The sequence below is a fragment of the Mugil cephalus genome, chromosome 9 (genome assembly GCF_022458985.1).
Source record: "Mugil cephalus isolate CIBA_MC_2020 chromosome 9, CIBA_Mcephalus_1.1, whole genome shotgun sequence".
Classification (NCBI taxonomy): Eukaryota; Metazoa; Chordata; class Actinopteri; order Mugiliformes; family Mugilidae; genus Mugil; species Mugil cephalus.
Genome location: NC_061778.1, coordinates 19,835,915 through 19,855,833, shown reverse-complemented (window position 1 = coordinate 19,855,833; position 19,919 = coordinate 19,835,915). Strand labels below are relative to the sequence as shown.

Here is a 19,919-nt window from a genome sequence, read left to right as displayed (position 1 = left end):
CATGTGCCATATGTGGAACTATTTAGAGAGAGAGCAATGTAAGTAGCATCTAAGCCTCTTTACTTTCTCTCATTAAACCCCCCACATCCACAGCACTGCTTCTTCCCATGAATCAGTAGAGATTTAGTTGCTCCTAACGTTTGTTTGTGTATTTGAAGTTATTTCTGTTGGTTTTAGAAAAAGAAAAAAGTTTTGAATGATCTGTAATGTCAGGCAATATGCCTTTTCAGCCACTAAGGATCTCTCAAACAAACAATAAGAAAAGACAACTTCATGACAATGTGAAGTACTTGATCATGAGAGTTGTCGCCTTTACCTTTGTCGCTGATGAAAAAGTCTGACTTGATTTGAATGTTCACAGATGGGTTAATGTATGTGTAACTCATGGGAGCTTCTTCCGTGCATATGCAGGTTTTTCTCATTGATTCTATTGTAATATGGGCGGCTGACATTAATTGATGAGAGGAGCAATCATATAGCTATTGTAGCTAACCTCATGTGAGGTTCATGTCCATTCTCTAATGAGTCACAACTGTTTTGTAGGTACATGGCACACAGTATTACCTCCAAAAACACAGTACAGGACTTCACAATGTAAAATGATTCAGAGATTCCATAGGAAACAATACTAAGAGGTGGAGATGAACGGAAATAATTTTTGTGCATTACAACTTGAAAAACTTATGGGTCATTAATCAGAAAATAAATAGTAAAACCACCATGAGTCCGGCATATATTTTTATTATAGAACCAGATTAAAATGTCCTTTTCTGTTCTTCTCCACCTCCTCTGTGAAATTGAATGAAACATTTTTTCGTTGGTGGACATTCCTGTCTCATCATTTCGCTGTGTATTTCTCAGTTGCCTGTAAAAGCAACATAAAACGATTTATGTACATTAGAATTACTTATGTACACGTGGCAGAGGGCAATATTTGTGCGTGGGTGTGTTTGCAAATTTCCTCATTTGCTCCTTGAGCTATTCTCCAAAGAGACGGCACCACGCACTCAATGAATGACCCCATAGAGGTTGTCTGCAGTTCACTGATGCTTCTTTTAAAACCACCACTTCTTTCATCATAATTGCGACAACAGTTTTAGGTAGTGTTCACTGCATATCGTCTGTGTGTGTGTGTCAGCTGAGAGGATTATCGCTTCACTGGCTGCTTGTGAATCTCACTTTCAAGTCAGGACCAACACTGTGCAGCACTATAATAGCAGAAATCATTTGCCTCATACATACTGCCAGCTGTTCTATTAAACACCAGCCTATATGGTCCCATCTCTTGCAACAGGTAATATTGCTTTTTACACAACCATCTCAACTGGTTATAAGAAAAAAAGTAGAGGGATAATGTGCCTTGACTTGACACCTTAACACTGTTTGCTTCAGCGCTGCTAAATGGTGGCAGCATGTTTTGTTCTTTATTACAAGGCAGGTGCCTTTTCAAAGTACCTACAGAACAATATAACACAAACAGGTGCCCGGCTTAATCCACTGAACATTGTGTGTTCCACCTGAATTAATTTCCTGCACAAAACAGCAAAGTACAACTTTCCAGCAAATTATGTGCAATAAACTGTGTCTGTGTTTTTTTTCTCCACTGCCATTCTCTTCAATATAATGGAAATGAAAATAGGCACTTGATCTTAAAAATCAGAGTCAAAGGGAGGTTAAGAGGATATTGTTTGCATAAGCACATTTTCTTTCTCTCCAAAACAGCTGATTGCTTTAGCACTTAAGTGCTACAGGTAGTAGGCTGGACTGATCAGTAAGAGGGATGGCACAATGGTTTTTGTTAGAATTCCCAGTGGACATAAGTGAACCCTGTAGTACATAAGTGGAGACTGTGGGTGTGTGTGCTGAATGCTTGCTGTTGGGTTTTGTTTGATTTTGCCAGAAGTACAATCAACCATGAGGCCTAATTTTGCAGCTTAAAACGAGCACAAAGAGGCACGCTCCTGTGACCATGCACGTGTAACCTCAATCAGTCTTCCGGGAGGTGGACTTCTAGGAACAGTCCACCTGCCTTCATCTCATTCAGATAGGGAAGCAACCGTCAGTATGTCCAACACATCCAGGACACATTCAACTGTGGCCTAATTGGCGTGTGAGTGAGATAGACAGTGTTTAATCATTGTATGTGTATGATCAGGAACATATTTCTTGGATATGGTGGAGGTTTAGTTGTGTTTGAAACAATTTTCCCTTTCATGTACGTTGACGAATTCCAAATCTCTCCGTCCTCACAGTTAGGGCTTCATGGTCAAGTACTGTAGTTCTGCAGGTTTAAATACAATACAATAAAAGTGAAAACAAGATTCATTGCTGTACAATGTGAAAAAAAATGTACTGTTTTACGGCAATGAACTCCAGCGTCCATTTTGTTTGACTAACGGCCAAACATTTTGTTGTTCGCTAGACAAAATGAACCAACATGACTTCAACACAAAAGCCAAAAAAATAATGGGATGTAGCAGTATTGACCAGAGAACTGGCTTTGCGGGTTGTTGCATCATTAATGGAAATAGTACGTTCATACACATTTTAGTTTGTATGTCTGTACATTCATCAAACCAAGGTGTGAAGGCTGTCCTGAAAGGAGTGTGTTGCACCTACATCTGAAGGACAAATGACTCACCTTTGAGAAGGCTGAGACAAATTGCCGTTGATTCAGCTTGTTTATCGGATACATGACCTTGGTTGACTGACAACCTTTACAGACAAAGAACGTTGCAACAACTGCTTGTGCAGTATAGTTTATTTAGGTTTGTAAAGACTTTCATGCCTCCAGAAAGGCTGTGAAAAGTATGAAAAACTGTGTCAAGTGGTGGTAAGCGCTGAAGACTAGAAAGTTTGAAAACTAGGAAGTTTTTTCCATTAGAAACTTGAGCTTGTCAGCCCCCTGTTGTCCATTTTTCACTTCACAGACTGGCAGCTGAAGGCTGCATTATTCCTTCATTGCAAATACCTTGGCAGTCTGAGGACGCCAGTTGTGTCTTGGTACTGCATTGGTGCTCTGCAATACTTTGAAGATGCATGTCTTATCGCTGTCCTTTGCTACTTGGTAGGGTCAGTTACAGTGGTTACAGTGGTCCCCAAACCCAGAGGTTTGGGTAGAGGAGAATTTTCTTCAGCCAACTTTACATTGTAGAAACAACCCATTTTCTCTGGGTCTCTCTTGTTCATGTTATTTATTTATTTTTTTTCGTATTTGTTTATTCCTCTTCAACTGTGGTCTTTCAAGTTCAAACCAAAGTTACAGCCAGTCAGCATTCGGCCCACATATAGTGTCATCACCCTGGGCCCATGAATGAAAACTCAAATTTATTTCTTGTTTCATTTTATACCCTGCAGCTTGGCATAATAAAAACAGACCTTCGCACTGAGCAGAATTATATCAGGTGTATAAAATTTGTTTCAGGTGAGAGACCATGTGTCTTCACCGTCACTCTATTTCTTTATGAATGGATGAACCAGCAAGCACAACATATATTAATTGGTCAGATGTTATCAACCTCCAGGGATGCATAGATCATGTCCCCATATTCATGACTTTAACAGTGTCACCTAAAGGTTTTCTCTTTCACATCACCATTGCTAAATTTAACACAGTATTTAACAGTGCAAAATTACATCCCAGTGTAACTTAATTGAAGTTTGTTCCTTCTTTGAAATTACAACAAATTACAAGCTTTGGCTCTTTATTCCCCTTCCCTTGATCCCTCCAGGATGAGGCGAGCTGAACTAAGTGTATGGGTTTAGCAGAGGACCAAAGTCAGTCCCTGTAGAGATACTATATTCCACACATCACATCTCCTTGACCACTTGCCTTCGATTTTTAGAGTGATATGAGAACGATAGACAGAGGCAAAATGGAATGGACTGCCAGAAGGAATCATGAACACACTCTTGGAGGCCAGGGACTAAGTGCTGTGGAGAACCGTGTGTGTGTGTGTGTGTGTGTGTGTGTGTGTGTGTGTGTGTGTGTGTGTGTGTGTGTGTGTGTGTGTGTGAGAAGGAACTAGAGCATGTGTCCATGGACTGGATGTATCATGTATCTGAAAAGAGACTGAAAGCAAAAACAGAAGTAGAAAAATGGGGAAAAAAAAATACTGAGAATTACATTTTTATAACAAGGGACACAAGGTCATGCTGCCATAAATGTTTTCTCTGTGCGGTAAAGACACACACACACAGGCATTTCGTAAACTAGATTACTGTGCATAGTGCTGCCATGTTCCACAACACAGTGGTGTTCACTTCAAAAGCCCAACCATTCTAAAAGGATTACACAGGAGACTCTTTTGTTGGCTCAATGTATTTTTACCCCCCTGTTTCACAGCTGGCCTCAAGTACCAGGTTAACTGGCCAGAACAAAATTCTGCAGGGATTGAAGAAACCTGAGAACTTGTCCCTTGCACTGAGTCCATGCTCACAATGCACACACACAGCTCAGACTCTGCAAATTCTTACCCACTACCACTACCCACACAAAGAGGTAGTGGTAGAAGTGGCTTTAACACGAGGGTTTGTTGGTTGCCCATTGTTATGCATGTTTTTCTACTCAGTTATTTTAATATACCGTACTGAAATACTGTAAACTAAGAATGCTTTTTGTTTTCATGCTAGTTTATTTTCATCAATTTACAAAATGCAGTGAATGAACAGAAGAGTAATCTAAATCAGTCTAAACGTCTAAATGGTATTACATGATAGATAAGTATCTGTATTTCTCACCATTGAGGACATTATTAATCCTGAATACCCAACTCAATTTGCAGAAATGCAGCCCCAAACAACAAGGAACCTCCCCCATGCTTCACTGTTGTCTGCAGACATTCATTACTGTGGCGCTCTCCAGCCTTCTGCTACAGCCAGATATTTCAAATTTTGACTTATCAGTCCGGAGCCCCTGCTACCATTTTTCTGCACCCCAATTCCTGTGTTTTCATGCATAGTTGAGTCTCTTGGCCTTGTTTTCAAGTCAGACATATGGATATTTGGCTGCAACTCTCTGGTTTCTGCCAGTTCTGAGCCTTTGGCTCTGCTGGACATCTTCTGATTTCGAAGGGAAATAAGCTTGGTGTGTTTTTCATCTGCTGCACTGCACAAGTATCCTTGGTCGACCACTGCGTCTACAATCATCCAAAAATCCCTGACTTTGTGCAACTGTACCTATAAGGATTAATACTGGTTTGAAGGCGAAGGGTAGTAACACCAAATATTGATGTGACTTAGGTTTTTCTTTTGTTCGCTCATTTTGCATTTTTGTAAACTGATAAAAAATAAACATTCATTATTTATATGGCAAACATTCTTAGTTTACAGCATTTTATTTTCACACCTGCCAAAAACTTTTGCACAGTATAATTTCATTTACACTGTATAATTTGTGAATAACATAACTGAGTGCAAAGTCATCTAAGAATAACTTAGAACATACTCTGCAGAATATGTTAGGTACATTCTAAATCAGTAGTCTGCTGGTCTGCTTCTCTAATTAATACAAACACACTGTACATGGAAATGGACATGGGTCTTCCGAGGGTGTCCTGTGGTGTCTGGCAACAGGATGTGGTTAGTGGGGTCCTATGGGTTGAGGGGAGGGGCCTCTGGATCAGTCTTGGTCTAGGTGATACCTGTCTAAGTAACATCCACATGAATGCCAGGTCCAACTGCGAGGTTTCCCATCAGAACATTGTATTGTCACAAGATGGTCAATGTAACTAACTTCTCCTTTCATTGGTTTTATTGTTGGGACTGATTTCCTTCAACATCTGCCTGGAAGCTGTATGGCCTCAAGCAGCAGTCCTTGAGGCCATACTGCTCTAATCTTTAATATATTTAATGGATTTATTCTTGGTTATGCTTTAGATATTTATAATTTGTAGTTTGATCCATGTGCTATACGTCTTCATATGGGTGCCACTAAATTCTTGAAGAAGCGCAGTGCCCTTTGAAAGCGTTTCTATTCAGACCATCAACCAACTGCAGCCTGCAGCTTTCTCAAGAGCCGATCATCCAGACAACCAGCAAAAGACAGAATGAGCTGCTGTCAGCGAGCTTCAGGCTGGAAAAGACCTGCTGCGGGTGGGAGAAAAAAAATGAAAGAAAAGAAAAGCTCTGTCAGTGCCCCCGGATGATGCAGGCCCATTGAAAACATACTGTTGTGAAAGAGTGACACAACTTTAGCTCCTCCAAACGACTTCACACCCGATGCCACACTCCCTTGGGTTCCCTCCCACCAAGTGTGAGGCGGACCAGGCGAACGGCTGTGGAGAAAAGCAAAGGACACTGAAACAAAAAACATTTCCTTAACTGTTAGATTAGCCCGGTGTTAGATCTCTTAATTGCTCACTACTTCTACAAGCCTGGTGAAGGTCTTGTTGATGCCACAGTTTATCTGCAATATTGAAATGGGTTGAGGAAGAGAAAGGTGTCCATCAGGTGAACTCATGGGCACTCATGGGTTGTATTATTAAGAAACCATTCAGACATTAGAAAGGGGCATTCATAACTAATGGTCTGTGTTTCTGAGTTGGAAAATGAAGCTGTGTCTGCTTCTACTTGTTCCCAGAAGCACACATACACCTTACAGTCTGTCCGAGAAATAAAAAAAAGTTGTTTTTTTTAAGACGTCACTCATCCAGGTAGATTCCTCAGTCCTAAATGACTGGTTGCTGCTTGGGTTTCTACTATCGACATTTGTGATTTGTGCCAAATGAGTCTCACATGACTAAGATTTGATCCAAGTCCAAGGTAACATCTTCAATAAACAAAACAGCTACACAGACACAATCTTCAGACAAACGTGTTATTGTATTTTTATTATTTTTTAGGACTAGCAGGCAAGTTGAATCTTCGGTAAAACACAGAAGGCAAGGGGGAGGCATAACCCCTGTTTTACCCTGCGGTACTTAAGCATTTCATCACATGAAAAGCATATACTCGCAGACTATAGCACATCCTCACGTTATATCTACAAAGGTTCAGTAGCCTTTACTCCTAAAGTGCATTCCAGTGTCATGTTAAAACAACAACGACAGTGAAATTGTGCATCTGAAAAAAAGGAAGCCAATGTAGCCAATGTGTATTAATTAATAACATATATTGTACACGAGAGCTGAACATGTCCTGGTCAAACAAATGTTTCCATTAGTTATCCGTGCAAGTAGGACAGAAATGACCTGGCCTTCTTATGCACAATTTATACTTCTGCGTGAATTTGATGCCGCAGCTAAGGCGTCAGGGTCTGCATGGGGACTGGGCTGACGCCGTAGCCTGCCACTCCTTATCTAATCAATAAAGAAGGAACACGTCGAGGAAAGGTTAACTGAGCAGGTTCGGAGATACAAGCATTTGTACGACCTGCCGTTTCAGTCGCCGTTGTTGAAAGTGAAGCAGGAAGTAGAAACAGAAACACACATACAGGTTGTTGTTGTAAATCCCCTTATGAAAATATCTGACGTCCCAACAGTCAGTATTTCAACGTCTCAAGATTTTTTTTTTTCAAATGTACTTAAGCTGTTAACTAATGGGTTATGGTGATTTAAGAACAAATGGAGCCCACTACCACCACTCAACAAGGAGCCTACACTGAAACCGCAGTTGTGTTTGTTAATTACCTATTCCACGAGGGTCCTGTAAAAACATCATATTTGTATCAGATAACCTGACCCTGAAAAGAGATCATTATGAGGCACGTGTACCGTTGCGGCCTGCACTGTTTAATGCATTCTGAATAGCCTTTCCCACCATCATCCCGGAATCATTTGATATTTGATACATATCCACCATTTTGGGTTGTCGTGACTCTTGCCTGCTGACGCTCCTCTGCTGTGTAGGTGCGTCTCTTAACATGTTCCCGGAGTATGTGTGCGCGAGAAAAATCAGAACCGGTAAATGCCATGCTTCAAATTGCACATACAATAATGGAGCAGGTAATGGCTCTCAAATGACGTGCAGTGAGAACATTTGTGGCTGTGAAGCCATTTGATAAAGAGGGGTCATGATTGCCCGGGGTAATGGCAACAAAAGTGCATATTCAGCTCCTATACATCCACTCTTGATCATTTGGTCGGGTGCTTTTAGATTTTTCCCCTCTGTGTGCCTTAATGCATAACAGCCCTGCATTTCCCTGTTGTTTTTCGCACTCTCTCCCCCAGGGACATTCAGAGGGAGGGTTGGTGGGAGCAGCGCGGCACCAGAGTGACTGTGCAGCGAGCACTTTCTCTATCTTTGCAGGTTAATAAGTCCCCACCTTAAAGCGGAGCAGTGCATACAGCAATATGGCACCAGGGTGACTTGCAGCGCAGAGACAAACTCAGACAATTTATATCTGTTTCTTTATTCTCCTTCTCCCGCTCTTCTTTGCTCTTGGATTCCGACTCCAGAGGGGATGGTTTGCACTTCAGCTAAGGTGGATAGAAAACAAGCTCATGATAAAAGCCTGACCTTTGTCAGGGCTCTATCATTCTGCTGCAGGGACAATGTTGAGGGGTAGATGGGAGAGAAATGTCAAAACAGAAATGCCATTGCCCACCGAGGTGCAAATAAAGCTGGACTTTGATATGTGTGGCAGCGCTTGCCTCCTCTCCGTGTTTTTGTTTCTGCCTGTGAAGAGCACGGCGATAAATGCACCTTTGTGATTTTTTTTTTTTTTTTTTCTGCTCGTCTGCAAACCTTTGAGCTTGATTGTTTGTTGTTGCTGTGTTGCTTTGTTTACCGCGGTCAGAGCCCTCGCTGGGTGATTTCACAGGGCACCGTGCGCTCTCGCTGCTTCGGATTTGTTAGACTCGGAGGCTGTGGGGTCCTGCTGCAACGCTGCTCTGCTCTCCAGCCAGACACTGAACCACCCACCCCCCCTCTGCCCTACCCGAGCGCTACCACACACACCAGGCACCAAGCATTAGGATCATGGCCAGAATGCACAACCTGCCTGGGGCCACAGAGGCAGCAAACACACGCAGGCTTATGTGCTCCGTTTTACACACCTCCACATTCATACACACACCTAGGGCGATGCAGAGCAGCCTCTGAATTGTATTCCACACTCAACAAAACCCCTAAAAGCCCAGTGTGATCCTGCTTTATCTCAACCAGCCCAGGGCCACAAACGGCTCATAATCTCACAAAACCAAATTCAAACAAAACCATCACAAAGGGACCAATGAGAGGCAACAGTTGAATCGTGTTCGACCCGAGTCATGATTTTCAATTAGAACCCAGGGGACGCGAGGTGTTTTTAAACAGTTTTGAAAGTGAGTTTAGTTTCCATCCTGTGTCCTTCAGACTCCCCTCTGAGGCGAGGGGAGCAGAAGGAGCTCTTTACCAAACACAGCATAGGTCAGGGTGTCACCGTATGAGGCGGACTGTGAAGGGACAGCCTCAATGTGAACCATTAGTTGACAGGAACACATTTTTCTTTACTGTATGCTCTGACTCACTAATGCAGTTTGCCCAGGAGCCCTTCTCATGTTTTTTTTTTTTTTATTATTATTAATTTAAGCAGCTATTTTTTCATCTTGGCTTTGGTTTCCTGGTGTGTTCAGTATTGCAAGCGTTGGTTTGATGGATAGACCTCGCCTTAGTAAAGCTGTTAAAGTCTTTTGGTGAGATTCGCCTTCTGCTTTTCTGCTTCATCAATGTGTTGCCCTCTGATTGAAATGAAATCATTTGGAAGGCTGTCCCACAGACTTCTCCGGAAACTAGTATCTGTTTCCATCTGTTTAATTAGCTTCCCTTAACTCCATTCAAATTACTTTTTTGTGCATTCTGGTTATGTTCTGACTTAAATCTTAATAGTGAAACAAGAAAAACAATAATTGAAATATTTGTCTTCATTTTTGTTGCTCATAAAGGCTGCCGTAGATCCTGGATAATTCATGTTAAACCACCAGTTTAATCACATTTAAGAGACTGTTGTACTTAAATACTTAAACCCTGGTATATGTGCATAATCTACTTGTGGTTAAGTGGCAGCTCCATAAATCCCCCTTTTTCGTTGAACTTTTAATCTGTTTCAAGATCCTTCTTAGTGAAATAAATAGAAGTAAAGTTAGTTCTATGCTCCTGTATGGATTGCAACAGAATATTACAATATTCACTGTGGCACGAGTGTAGTGTGGAGGCCGATAAATGTGGCGGTTATTTACCCAGACTTTAGTGCAGCAGTAAAAATGGAAACAGTGGTTGAGTTTGACACACAGTAGAAAAGAGAGTGACGTCACTTTAAGTCTGTTGCCGACTGTCTGCTGAACATCTTAAACGTCCATGACGTGTCAAACATTAACCTCACACTAACTAATATATTTTGCAAACTGGCAGACAAAATTTCAATGCACACGTGCTGTCTAACGTTGGCTTATTAACTTGCAGACGCCATGTGTTGCCCCTTCATTCAAACTCATGTCAAAATCAATGCCAAGATCTTGAGGACTCTGTGTATCCAGACGAGGAATCCACTTCGAAGCTTTTATGTGTAATAAAGTCCTCTCCCTGCAGATGGTTCTTGTCAGCTTGCTCTGTGAAGCACAAAGCCAGCGCACAGAGTGCAGAGAAGATTAAAGTTTGCAAAGATCTCCAAGGTTCAAAGAAGACACGAATCACTATGATGATGAAGTGGTTGTGGGGCGGGGGGATGGAGGGGGAGTGAACAGGGACACGTCCCTTGACGTTGGCGGAGCGGGGACGTTTCTCGATAATTTGCTGCAGCCCGCTGATGGACATCTCTGAGCCTCTTTGGGCTGGCATGAGCTCCCAGTTCGCAGTGTTGCTGTAATTGCCTGTTGGTCGCAGTAATGCCTAACTGTCTGCACTACGTTTACTTTTCATTATGCTGATGTATTCATCGTGGCCCCTTGTGTTGACCTCATCACTCAGAGTTTAATTTCCTACAGATTTCTTTTTAATTACAACTGTTTCTCTTCTCCCTCCGTCCCCACCCCCCGGGGTCTGTTCAGATTGCAGCACCTGCCTGTTAAGCGGTGGCCCCCGCCTGCACGATGTTACGGTGGAACATCGTTCCCTGGTCAGAGATTAATCAGCCATTATAAGGCCTGTGCCATGCGCCGAGCCTCAAGTCAAATCCACGACTCTCGGTTTAATTGGCACTGAAATGGTGGAGGGAGATAGTCCCCCTGACTGGCAGCCCGCAGTAAAGGGCATCCGAGCTCTGGCATTCACCTTTCAGCTGTCACACAACCCGATTATATCAGCCTGTACAGGTCTGATAGCTGTATCCCCTCAAACTCCCTGATTAAATTGATTTGAAGCACAAAAATTATTCAATGGCCTTTCACTCAAGACAAAATTAAAGAAAGAGTGTATAACTAAAAAGAGTAGCTAATATATTTTGTTAAATTTAGCTGTACACATTCATTATTGCTTTCCATTAAAACAAATAAAGCAAAACTAAGGAGACGCCTTTTCTGACGTACACCAATCAGCCATAACATTAAAACCCCTGACAGGAGAATTAATGACATTGATCATCTCGTGACAATACAATGTGCTGCTGGGAAACCTTTGGACCTGGAATTTGTGTAGATGTTGCATGGACATGTACCCCCCACCTAGACCAGACCAGGCACCCCCACGCCATAGTAATGACACTCCTTGATGTCAGCAGCCATCCCCAGCAGGATGCAGCCTGACACAGACACACCAAAAAAAAAAAAAAAAAAAAAAAAAAACGGATTAGGAAGAACTCAAAAAAACATGAACAGCACAAGGTGTTGACCTTAGACTTAGACAGACTTAAATCATGTGAAAAGTGAAATTATTTGGTAGATTAGTTGCACATAAAACACACTCTTGATAACCACAGGTAAAAAGAAAGATAAAATAAAATAAGATTAAAATATAGTAATAAAATAGGGTAACATTTTCTATGAAGGTTGTATTTATAATGCCCTATGAATGCACTCATAATGTTTTATAAGGTGTCTATAAAGCATTATAATGGTCATTATTACCATCTATACATATTCACAAGTCGTCATAACCAACTTCATGATGCATTATGACAACTGGTTATGAATGATTATAATTTTAATCTGAATAGTGCATTATAAATATGTCAATATCTGCCTAGTCACTTGTTAATGTTATGATGCATCATAACTGAAATGAGAGCCTGGACAGTAAAGACAAAAGGAATGCATTTAGTTCACTTTATTTTCATTTAAACCAACACACATAATCAGAATGATCATAAATGCTCTGAGCACATTACACAAACACATGAAACAGGCCACAAAAGTGGCACAGCGTGGTCCTAGAGATGTGGCTCTTAAAAGTGCCTTTGGGTTGGTGAGGTGATTCAGGGTCAAAGGTCAGGAGATGGTTTGACAGCAACTACAAGAACAGAGGCAAATCTTTAGTGCTCTAGCTGGGTTTGTTTTTTTTTTTTATGCAGAAAGGTTTGATTGAAAACACATAAGCAGATCACGTTTTTTTGTTTAAAGCAGCCTAATGAGACATTGTGTTACCGCATATCATGCAGGCACCGCAGATTACCCGTAGATGGCTTAAGCTAGCTACACGAAAGTTACCAGACACGGCTAGTTTTAATTCACAAATTAGATCGTTTTCATATTCTTGCGTTTAATGATTGAAACCATTCGAAATCATTGCTTTAATATGTAAACGATGTGCTTCATGTAAGCAAAGTAAGACATTAGCTCACAAAACATTAGCAGGACAGAGAGACGACCTACCTGTCCTGGAGAGGACTCAGAGGAGAAAGGAAAGAAAAGCCGCTTTACGACTAGTACATACAGTCAATGCTTTACGACAGTGGGAGGAGCTGGGGACGGAGGTGGGTGGGGTCTGAGGTCAGGGGTCATGGACTAAAGACTGACATTTCTACAACAATAATAATATAAATAAAAACGATATTAAAATAATATCTGACGGCATTCAATAAAGGCGAATATTTTTAGATCCTGTATAAGAGACCGATATAACAAATAACCATTAATTTTTTTTTTTCGAATCTCAAAGTGCCGAATCCTGCAGCAAAATTGACGTTACATTAAAAACCGGAATAAGACCATTACAAATCTAGTCTAAATTAAATAAAATCAAACCTCTTCATTGCGCAGTGTCACATTGACAGTCGTCCTCATAGCACGAAATAACTTCCAATTGAAATACATCAGTTTGAAATTCGTTTCGAGCGGCATGAAAATTTGAGAAAAATCGGCAGGCACCAAACAATAGATTAATTTTCGTGACAGTTTCACATCCACCGTGACACTGCTTCTTTATAAAGGGTCGCTAGAAATGTCCGCGTTTATTGAATGCCGTCAGATATTTTTTAATAATAAGCACATCGTTTATATATTAATGCAATGGTTTTGAATGGTTTCAATCATTAAACGCAAGAATATGAAAACGATCTAATTTGTGAGTTAAAAATAGCCGTGTCCGGTAACTTTCGTGTAGCTAGCTTAAGCCACCTACGGGTAATCTGCGGTGCCTGCACGATATGCGGTAACACAATGTCTCATTAGGCTGCTTTAAACAAAAAAACGTGATCTGCTTGTGTGTTTTCAATCAAACCTTTCTGCATAAAAAAGCAAACCCAGCTAGAGCACTAAAGATTTGCCTCTGTTCTTCTTGTAGTTGCTGTCAAACCATCTCCTGACCTCTGACCCTGAATCACCTCACCTCACTGTCCAGGCTCTCATTTCATTGTGCCTCATATTTGTTTATAATAGTCTTATATCCACAACACCTCATTTGCACTAATTTACCTAAAGCTGACAAATAACACCTATGATATTAACATTGTGCATATGGGGTAAAGATGCCAGACTCAGGACTTAGTTCATTGCACCTTTTAATTACTCATAGTAACTTATGTCTGTTAATAATAGTGTCATATTCTTGTCACTTTACTTAGCGCTGACAATTGGCACTTATGATATTGCATAGCTTTTTATGACTGTGTGCTGTAGAGAGATCTATACATTATTATACTTTACTATACTTATAACTACAGATATAAAGCACTATAGGCGAAGTCAAAACTCATTATACATCACTATGCACATTTAGCAAAGCAAAGTAGTTATGATGCGTCATAAAATGAACAAGTGACTAGGCAGATATTGACATATTTATAATGCACTATTCAGATTAAAATTATAATCATTCATAACCAGTTGTCATAATGCATCATGAAGTTGGTTATGACGACTTGTGAATATGTATAGATGGTAATAATGACCATTATAATGCTTTATAGACACCTTATAAAACATTATGAGTGCATTCATAGGGCATTATAAGTACAACCTTCATAGAAAGTGTTACCTAAAATAGTATAAGCAAATAAAAAGAAGTAGAGAGTGAAGTAAATATATGTTATATACATAGGAATGATAATAAGGTGCAGTGGTGTGCATTGACATGAAGTAACATGGAGTTATCTGTTGCAAGAAGGTGAGTTCTTGTACAGCTGGATAGAGTAGGTTATGAAAGAAGTCCTGTCGGGTTCACTGTGGGGGTGGACTTGGATCAGTCTGTTGGAGAATGAGCTCCACTGCCTCTCTATGGTCCGGTGTAGTCGATGTGATGGACTATCCATGATGGAGAGCAGTTTGTCCAGCATCCGCCTGTCTGTCACTGAGACAAATGTCTAACTCATTACCAATAACATGACCAGCCTTTCGGATCAATATGTCGTCCCTACTGATGTCAAACCGGGCCTCTAAATTCTCTAGATCCCAAACTAATCAAGTTTCTGCGGGATGCACTGCAACAAACCTGATCCACAGAAGCCCCTCCCCTCAACCCACAGGACTTAAAGGTCTCCACTAACAAAACCCCAGACTCCACAGGACACCCTCAGAAGGCCCATGTCCATTCTCTGATGAGCCACAACTGTTTTAGAGGCACAAGGGAGACCTAACGTTATGCCTGATTGGTGCATATTAAATAAATCATTTTGTTCCGTCTGCCTTGAAGCCAATTCAACAAAATTCACAAAATTGCTTTCTCCTGTCTGTGACACAGCGTCCAAAGGTCATGGTATTTGAAGAGCGTTTCAACTCTAAATAAGCAAACACAACAATCTCGTGTGAGCAGCTTCCTCTGCTTGTTAACACATGAAACAGAAAACGGTGCGTTTGATTCCAGCTCTGTCCTTGAGATGTAAAAAGCCCTTTGCATCTCCACTAGTTCAGCCAAACAGCCGTAAGGTTTCATAAGATGCCAGCGAATGGACATCCCGCCATTCACAAACACAGGGTTATCGCATGCCATTTGCTAAGTGCTTTTAGTTGCCATTAAAGATGTTTGCTTTTAAAAAATGGGGTCACTCAGAGTGCAGTTTCGTTTCATCCAGGTGCGTATATGTTTGCTGATGTTTTTTTAAGCACACCTGCTATTAGAGTGCCGCGGGCTTCAGACGCAGATGAACACAGCACAGTTCAATCAAAATGTCGAAAGGACAAATCTTCTCATCGGATTGTGTCATCGGTACACAAAAGCTTGAAGACGTTTAGCGAAGAGAGCAATTCTGAGTGGTACTTCTATCTGATTCTACCCACGGAGATAAATGATGCAGACAAATCTGAGCGTGTGGAGTGTCATGCTGCCTTCCTATTGATTAGAGGATTAACTGTGTTTAGTTTTGATTCAAGCCTCCATGGAGGAGTATGTAGCTAATCACTCAACGTCATGACCTTAGCTCTTGCAGCCGTGGGTTCGATCGCGGTAAGCGGTCGCAATGTTTCCTTTGGCGAATCTCTGGGACTGCTGGTCTGGCTCTTTCATTTTCTACCCATCTGGCCTTCACTCCGTCCCACTCCACCGCTCTGATAACCTGCACTACTGGCAAAAATAAAGAAGCATATCAATCTATTATTTGATCGTGACTCAGGGCATGTCTCAGTCCGTCAATACACACACCCTATATGTTAAGATGGTGTCAGTGGGTTAACATGTAGGCGGTACCCCATCAAAATACTGTAGCGATCACCAGAGGTGGACTCTCTTTTAATGCTCTCATCAGTCCTGCTTCTCCCACACACTGAGAAAACGAGTCTTTGAGAAGTCATTAACCCACAGCGGCGATGCGGCTCGGCCACTCTGGCTGACGGAAAGATGCACTCCATCTTGTGTACCTATGATTTCACAGAGGTCACAAGCGCGGAGATGTCATCAGAGTAAATCGTGGTGTTGAGCTGTCTGTCACTGGCCTCACTTTGTATTGTATTTTATGACAAGACACACTTGTTCCAGCGGAGCTGGAATACTCTGTGCTGTCATTTTTATAAGGCTTGATCTGACATTGCTAAGTAGTTGCTGTGAGTGCCACAAATGGAGCATCAAGGATTAAAAGGTCAGTAGGGCTCCTAAGCTGTGAGGAGGCTGAATATGAAATTTAGGGCAAGCCCCTTTAATTCTCAAGACACCACATTAACTCTAAGGTATTGTGTTCAAACAATGCCATGCTGTGTTACACCAAATGGCTGCAAGAGATTAGTCTTTTTTCCATCATCTTCATTTTCGGGTTTCTTACCTTCCGTTTGCCCTGCATGACATCCTGCTCTACGATTTGATGCTAAAAGTCTGTTATTATTCTCTATCAGTCTACCGGCGTACTAATTGTTCTGTACCAACAGATTGCTCCCGAAAAATCCTCCCACAAGAGAGTTTTTGGACAGGTTTGTGTCTCTTAGCAGCGCATTTGGGAGCTTCCGTGTTGGCTTACACAAATCACGTTTCCCCTTGAAATTGCTGTACAGCAGCGTCAGCAAGATATTTGCTCCCAAAATGACACAGTTTGGCATTTAAAGCTGAAATCCGGTGTTATTTTACCCCTCACTGTTGTAAGAGTCTCATGCATATTTATCATGTGCTGATAGACTAATGTGTTCCCATCTCTCTGCCCCTGTAAATGATCTCCTCTGACTGTGGCAGCGCTGTTAGCCATGCTTTCTCATCAGTATTCATCTTTGTGGTGTTAGCATGTGTTCCCTAGGTCTCGCTTTTTGCCACTACCCACAGTCCTCTAACGAATATAATTACATAATGTGTGCTAAACTCTCTTACACTGGGTTCTTGGCTAACCAACATGTTACAGCCCAAAGTAGAAATGCAATGTAGCAGCATTAATTGTGTATTTTTTTACTTCTTACTTTGCTTTTAGCTTGCTATTTCAACCATACACCTACTACAACATGTATTGATTGTGCTGGAGATGTGTATTGTGTAAATTACTGCACTAAATTAAATTTCTAACCCTACTCAGACACTAAGCACGTCAAGCTGTACTACTACTGAGAACCTTCACAGACAACTGAAGTGGTCTGTAACAATGATTGCTTGATTAGGACTTAGAAAGGGTCCATTTTCTTTGGGTTTCCTTCCACTGAATGGGGAGTGAGTATTGTTTATGCACTTCACTCCCCATTAAACTAAATATTCAGTTTTATTTTTACAAAGTAATGTTTTTCGGGGCACCTCAAATTATAGCTTTGTCATTTTCATGATTGCCATTTTTGATCCACAATATTGAACTCGGCATTTAGAGTAGACGAAAGGTAATGTGTGTGTTTTTTTTTGTGTGTTTGTGTCAAAGTTTATTTCTCTAGACACTTTATCTTCATCACCTTGTGACTGTATGATGGTAAAATAAATGACAAGTGTATCAGCAGAATGCACTAAGCAACCCAAACGGCCACTGCTCAGTTTGCGACCCTAGATACAGCCCTTAGCTCATGAACTTTGTTTTGACTTGGTCTTGGATACAGTTTGGTGCTGGCAGCTTAGTGGCAGTCATTGAGTGTGGCACTTTATTTTGAAGCCTGGAGGAAAAAAAAAAAAAAATGAAGTGGCAGGGGAGATTAACAGAACGGCAATGTGTCAAAGAAACAGGCTGCAAGAGGTTTGCAAATTAAATGTGCATGCATACTCGCTGCAGGTAGAGTCACTGTATTGATCAGTTTGCCAGATTTCAGGTTAAATTAAATTGAAGATGTACACTGATCAGGCATAACATTGTGACCACCTTCCTAGTTTGGGATCTAGTGAATTTGGAGGTCAGGTCAACACCTTGTGCCGTTCTTCATGTTTTTTTGAGATGTCCCTGAACTGTTTTTGCCGTTTTTTTTCATTTTTTGTAACATCCACTCAAGCGCCAGATCCAAAAGTTTCCCAGCAAAACATAGTATTGTGAGAAGATGGTCAATACCGTTTACTGTCAGTGGTTTTAATGTTTTCACCTTTTTCTCACATCTCGCACATCTTTGCTTTTTTTCTCTCCACAGTGAACAAACACAAGCCGTGGATTGAGACGTCATACCATGGGGTGATCACTGAAAACACTGACATCGTCCTGCTGGATCCTCCCCTGGTGGCTCTTGACAAAGATGCCCCCATCCCCTATGCAGGTATGATACATTTCAACCTTAATGGCTGTCAGCTTGAGGATGATCATAGCTGTAGGGGTGAAGGCAGGCTAACTTACACCTAATGGAGGCAGTCAACAGTGACTCAGGTGTTGATCCGCACGGGGAAGCATAGCTGCAGGACATACTTACACTAAAGATGTAAAGCTGTCATGTGATATCACTGTGACGGGGCGTAAATTGCCTGCTCTCTAAGCGCTGCATCTTTTTTCTTTCTTTTGGCATTAACCTAGCTCTGCGCTGTTACTACTTAATCCAATAATTCCCAGCGAACATACATGCAGGACTCATAATTCATATTTATTTAGAGCGGAAAGTGGCCCAAATAAGCCCCATGGTGGCTGAGGATGCTGCGAAAAAAGAAACAAAAAAAAAAAAAAGAGTCAAACCGGATTAGATTCTTCTCCACTTTGTGACCATTCCAGCTCATCTAAAGGGTGCCAGCTCTTGTGGGAGGACATTAGCTGGAGGCTGTTGGCCGGCCCAGCCAGTCTACCTCCCGCCAGGCTGCTAATGTAGCCAAGGCCCTAGCATGGGGCTGTTGTGTGGGGTTGAGGCCCACTCACAGAGACTCTCAAGCTGAGCTGGATGGATGGAGAGAGGCTGTGTGTGTGTGTGTGTGTAAGCGTGCATGTGTGTATGCTTACTAAAACATTTTTTATTCATTTCATTTTTTTTTTTTTTCAGTGTGTTTGTGTGTGTGTGTGTGTGTGTGTGTGTGTGTGTGTGTGTGTGTGTGTGTGTGTGTGCTGTGGAATGGCCTAAGGGGCTGACTGTAATGGCCACCCTACAGGGAGAAAGGGAGAAAATGATGGGCAGTTGGGCGGGTAGCTGGCTGACCAGCATATGTCCTCTGGCTGTCGACAGACGCAGCCACACAAAGAGACACTCACAACGCAGCAACACACAGCAGCCAGAGCACATGGGTATTCCTTGATTTAATAAGCAAGGGAACTGGGAAATATTTCTCACTATATTATTAATAAACAAGAGCAGCAGCATCACCTGTATGTCTTATCACGGCCTCCCTCTCTTTTTCCAACCCTCTCTCAGTTCTCATTTCTCTCTTTACCTCGCACTTGTTTTCTCCTCCCCACCACTCCCCACATATTTCACCTCCCTCTCTGTGCACTTTTGAGCAACCCTGGCAGACTCACACACTGCAGCAGCCACCCTATTTTCCTGTACTCTACCTCTTACAGAAGTTGCGTCCAACTGGGCAGACACAGATCTGGGCAGAGACAGTTACCCAGTAATTAGCTGAAGCGAATCTTTCCTTCCTCCAGCAAATTGCCTGGGTGGAGTGGCAGGGCAGGGTACAGGTAGTGGTTCAGCCTCATTAATTAGGGAAGTCAGGTTTTAATTACAGCACACCTAAGACACCGACATGCAATGCCTGAGTGACGACAGCCATGCGGCTGAATTTGTAACGACATGTACTCTGATAATTTACAAGCTTGTAAATCCCCCAACTTGCCGTAGGACGGTGAG

At 41.8% G+C, this 19,919-nt stretch overlaps 1 protein-coding gene across 1 annotated transcript in view; it reads left to right on the top strand.

Moving 5' to 3' along the window:
- The window catches only part of LOC125013583 (calsyntenin-2-like), a 255,932-nt gene that overhangs the window by 75,564 nt on the left and 160,449 nt on the right, over positions 1 to 19,919 (top strand). Inside the window, exon 2 of the mRNA XM_047594375.1 lies at positions 18,288 to 18,410. Coding sequence (XP_047450331.1) covers positions 18,288 to 18,410 — 123 coding nt within the window. The remainder of the gene's footprint in view (positions 1 to 18,287; positions 18,411 to 19,919) is intronic.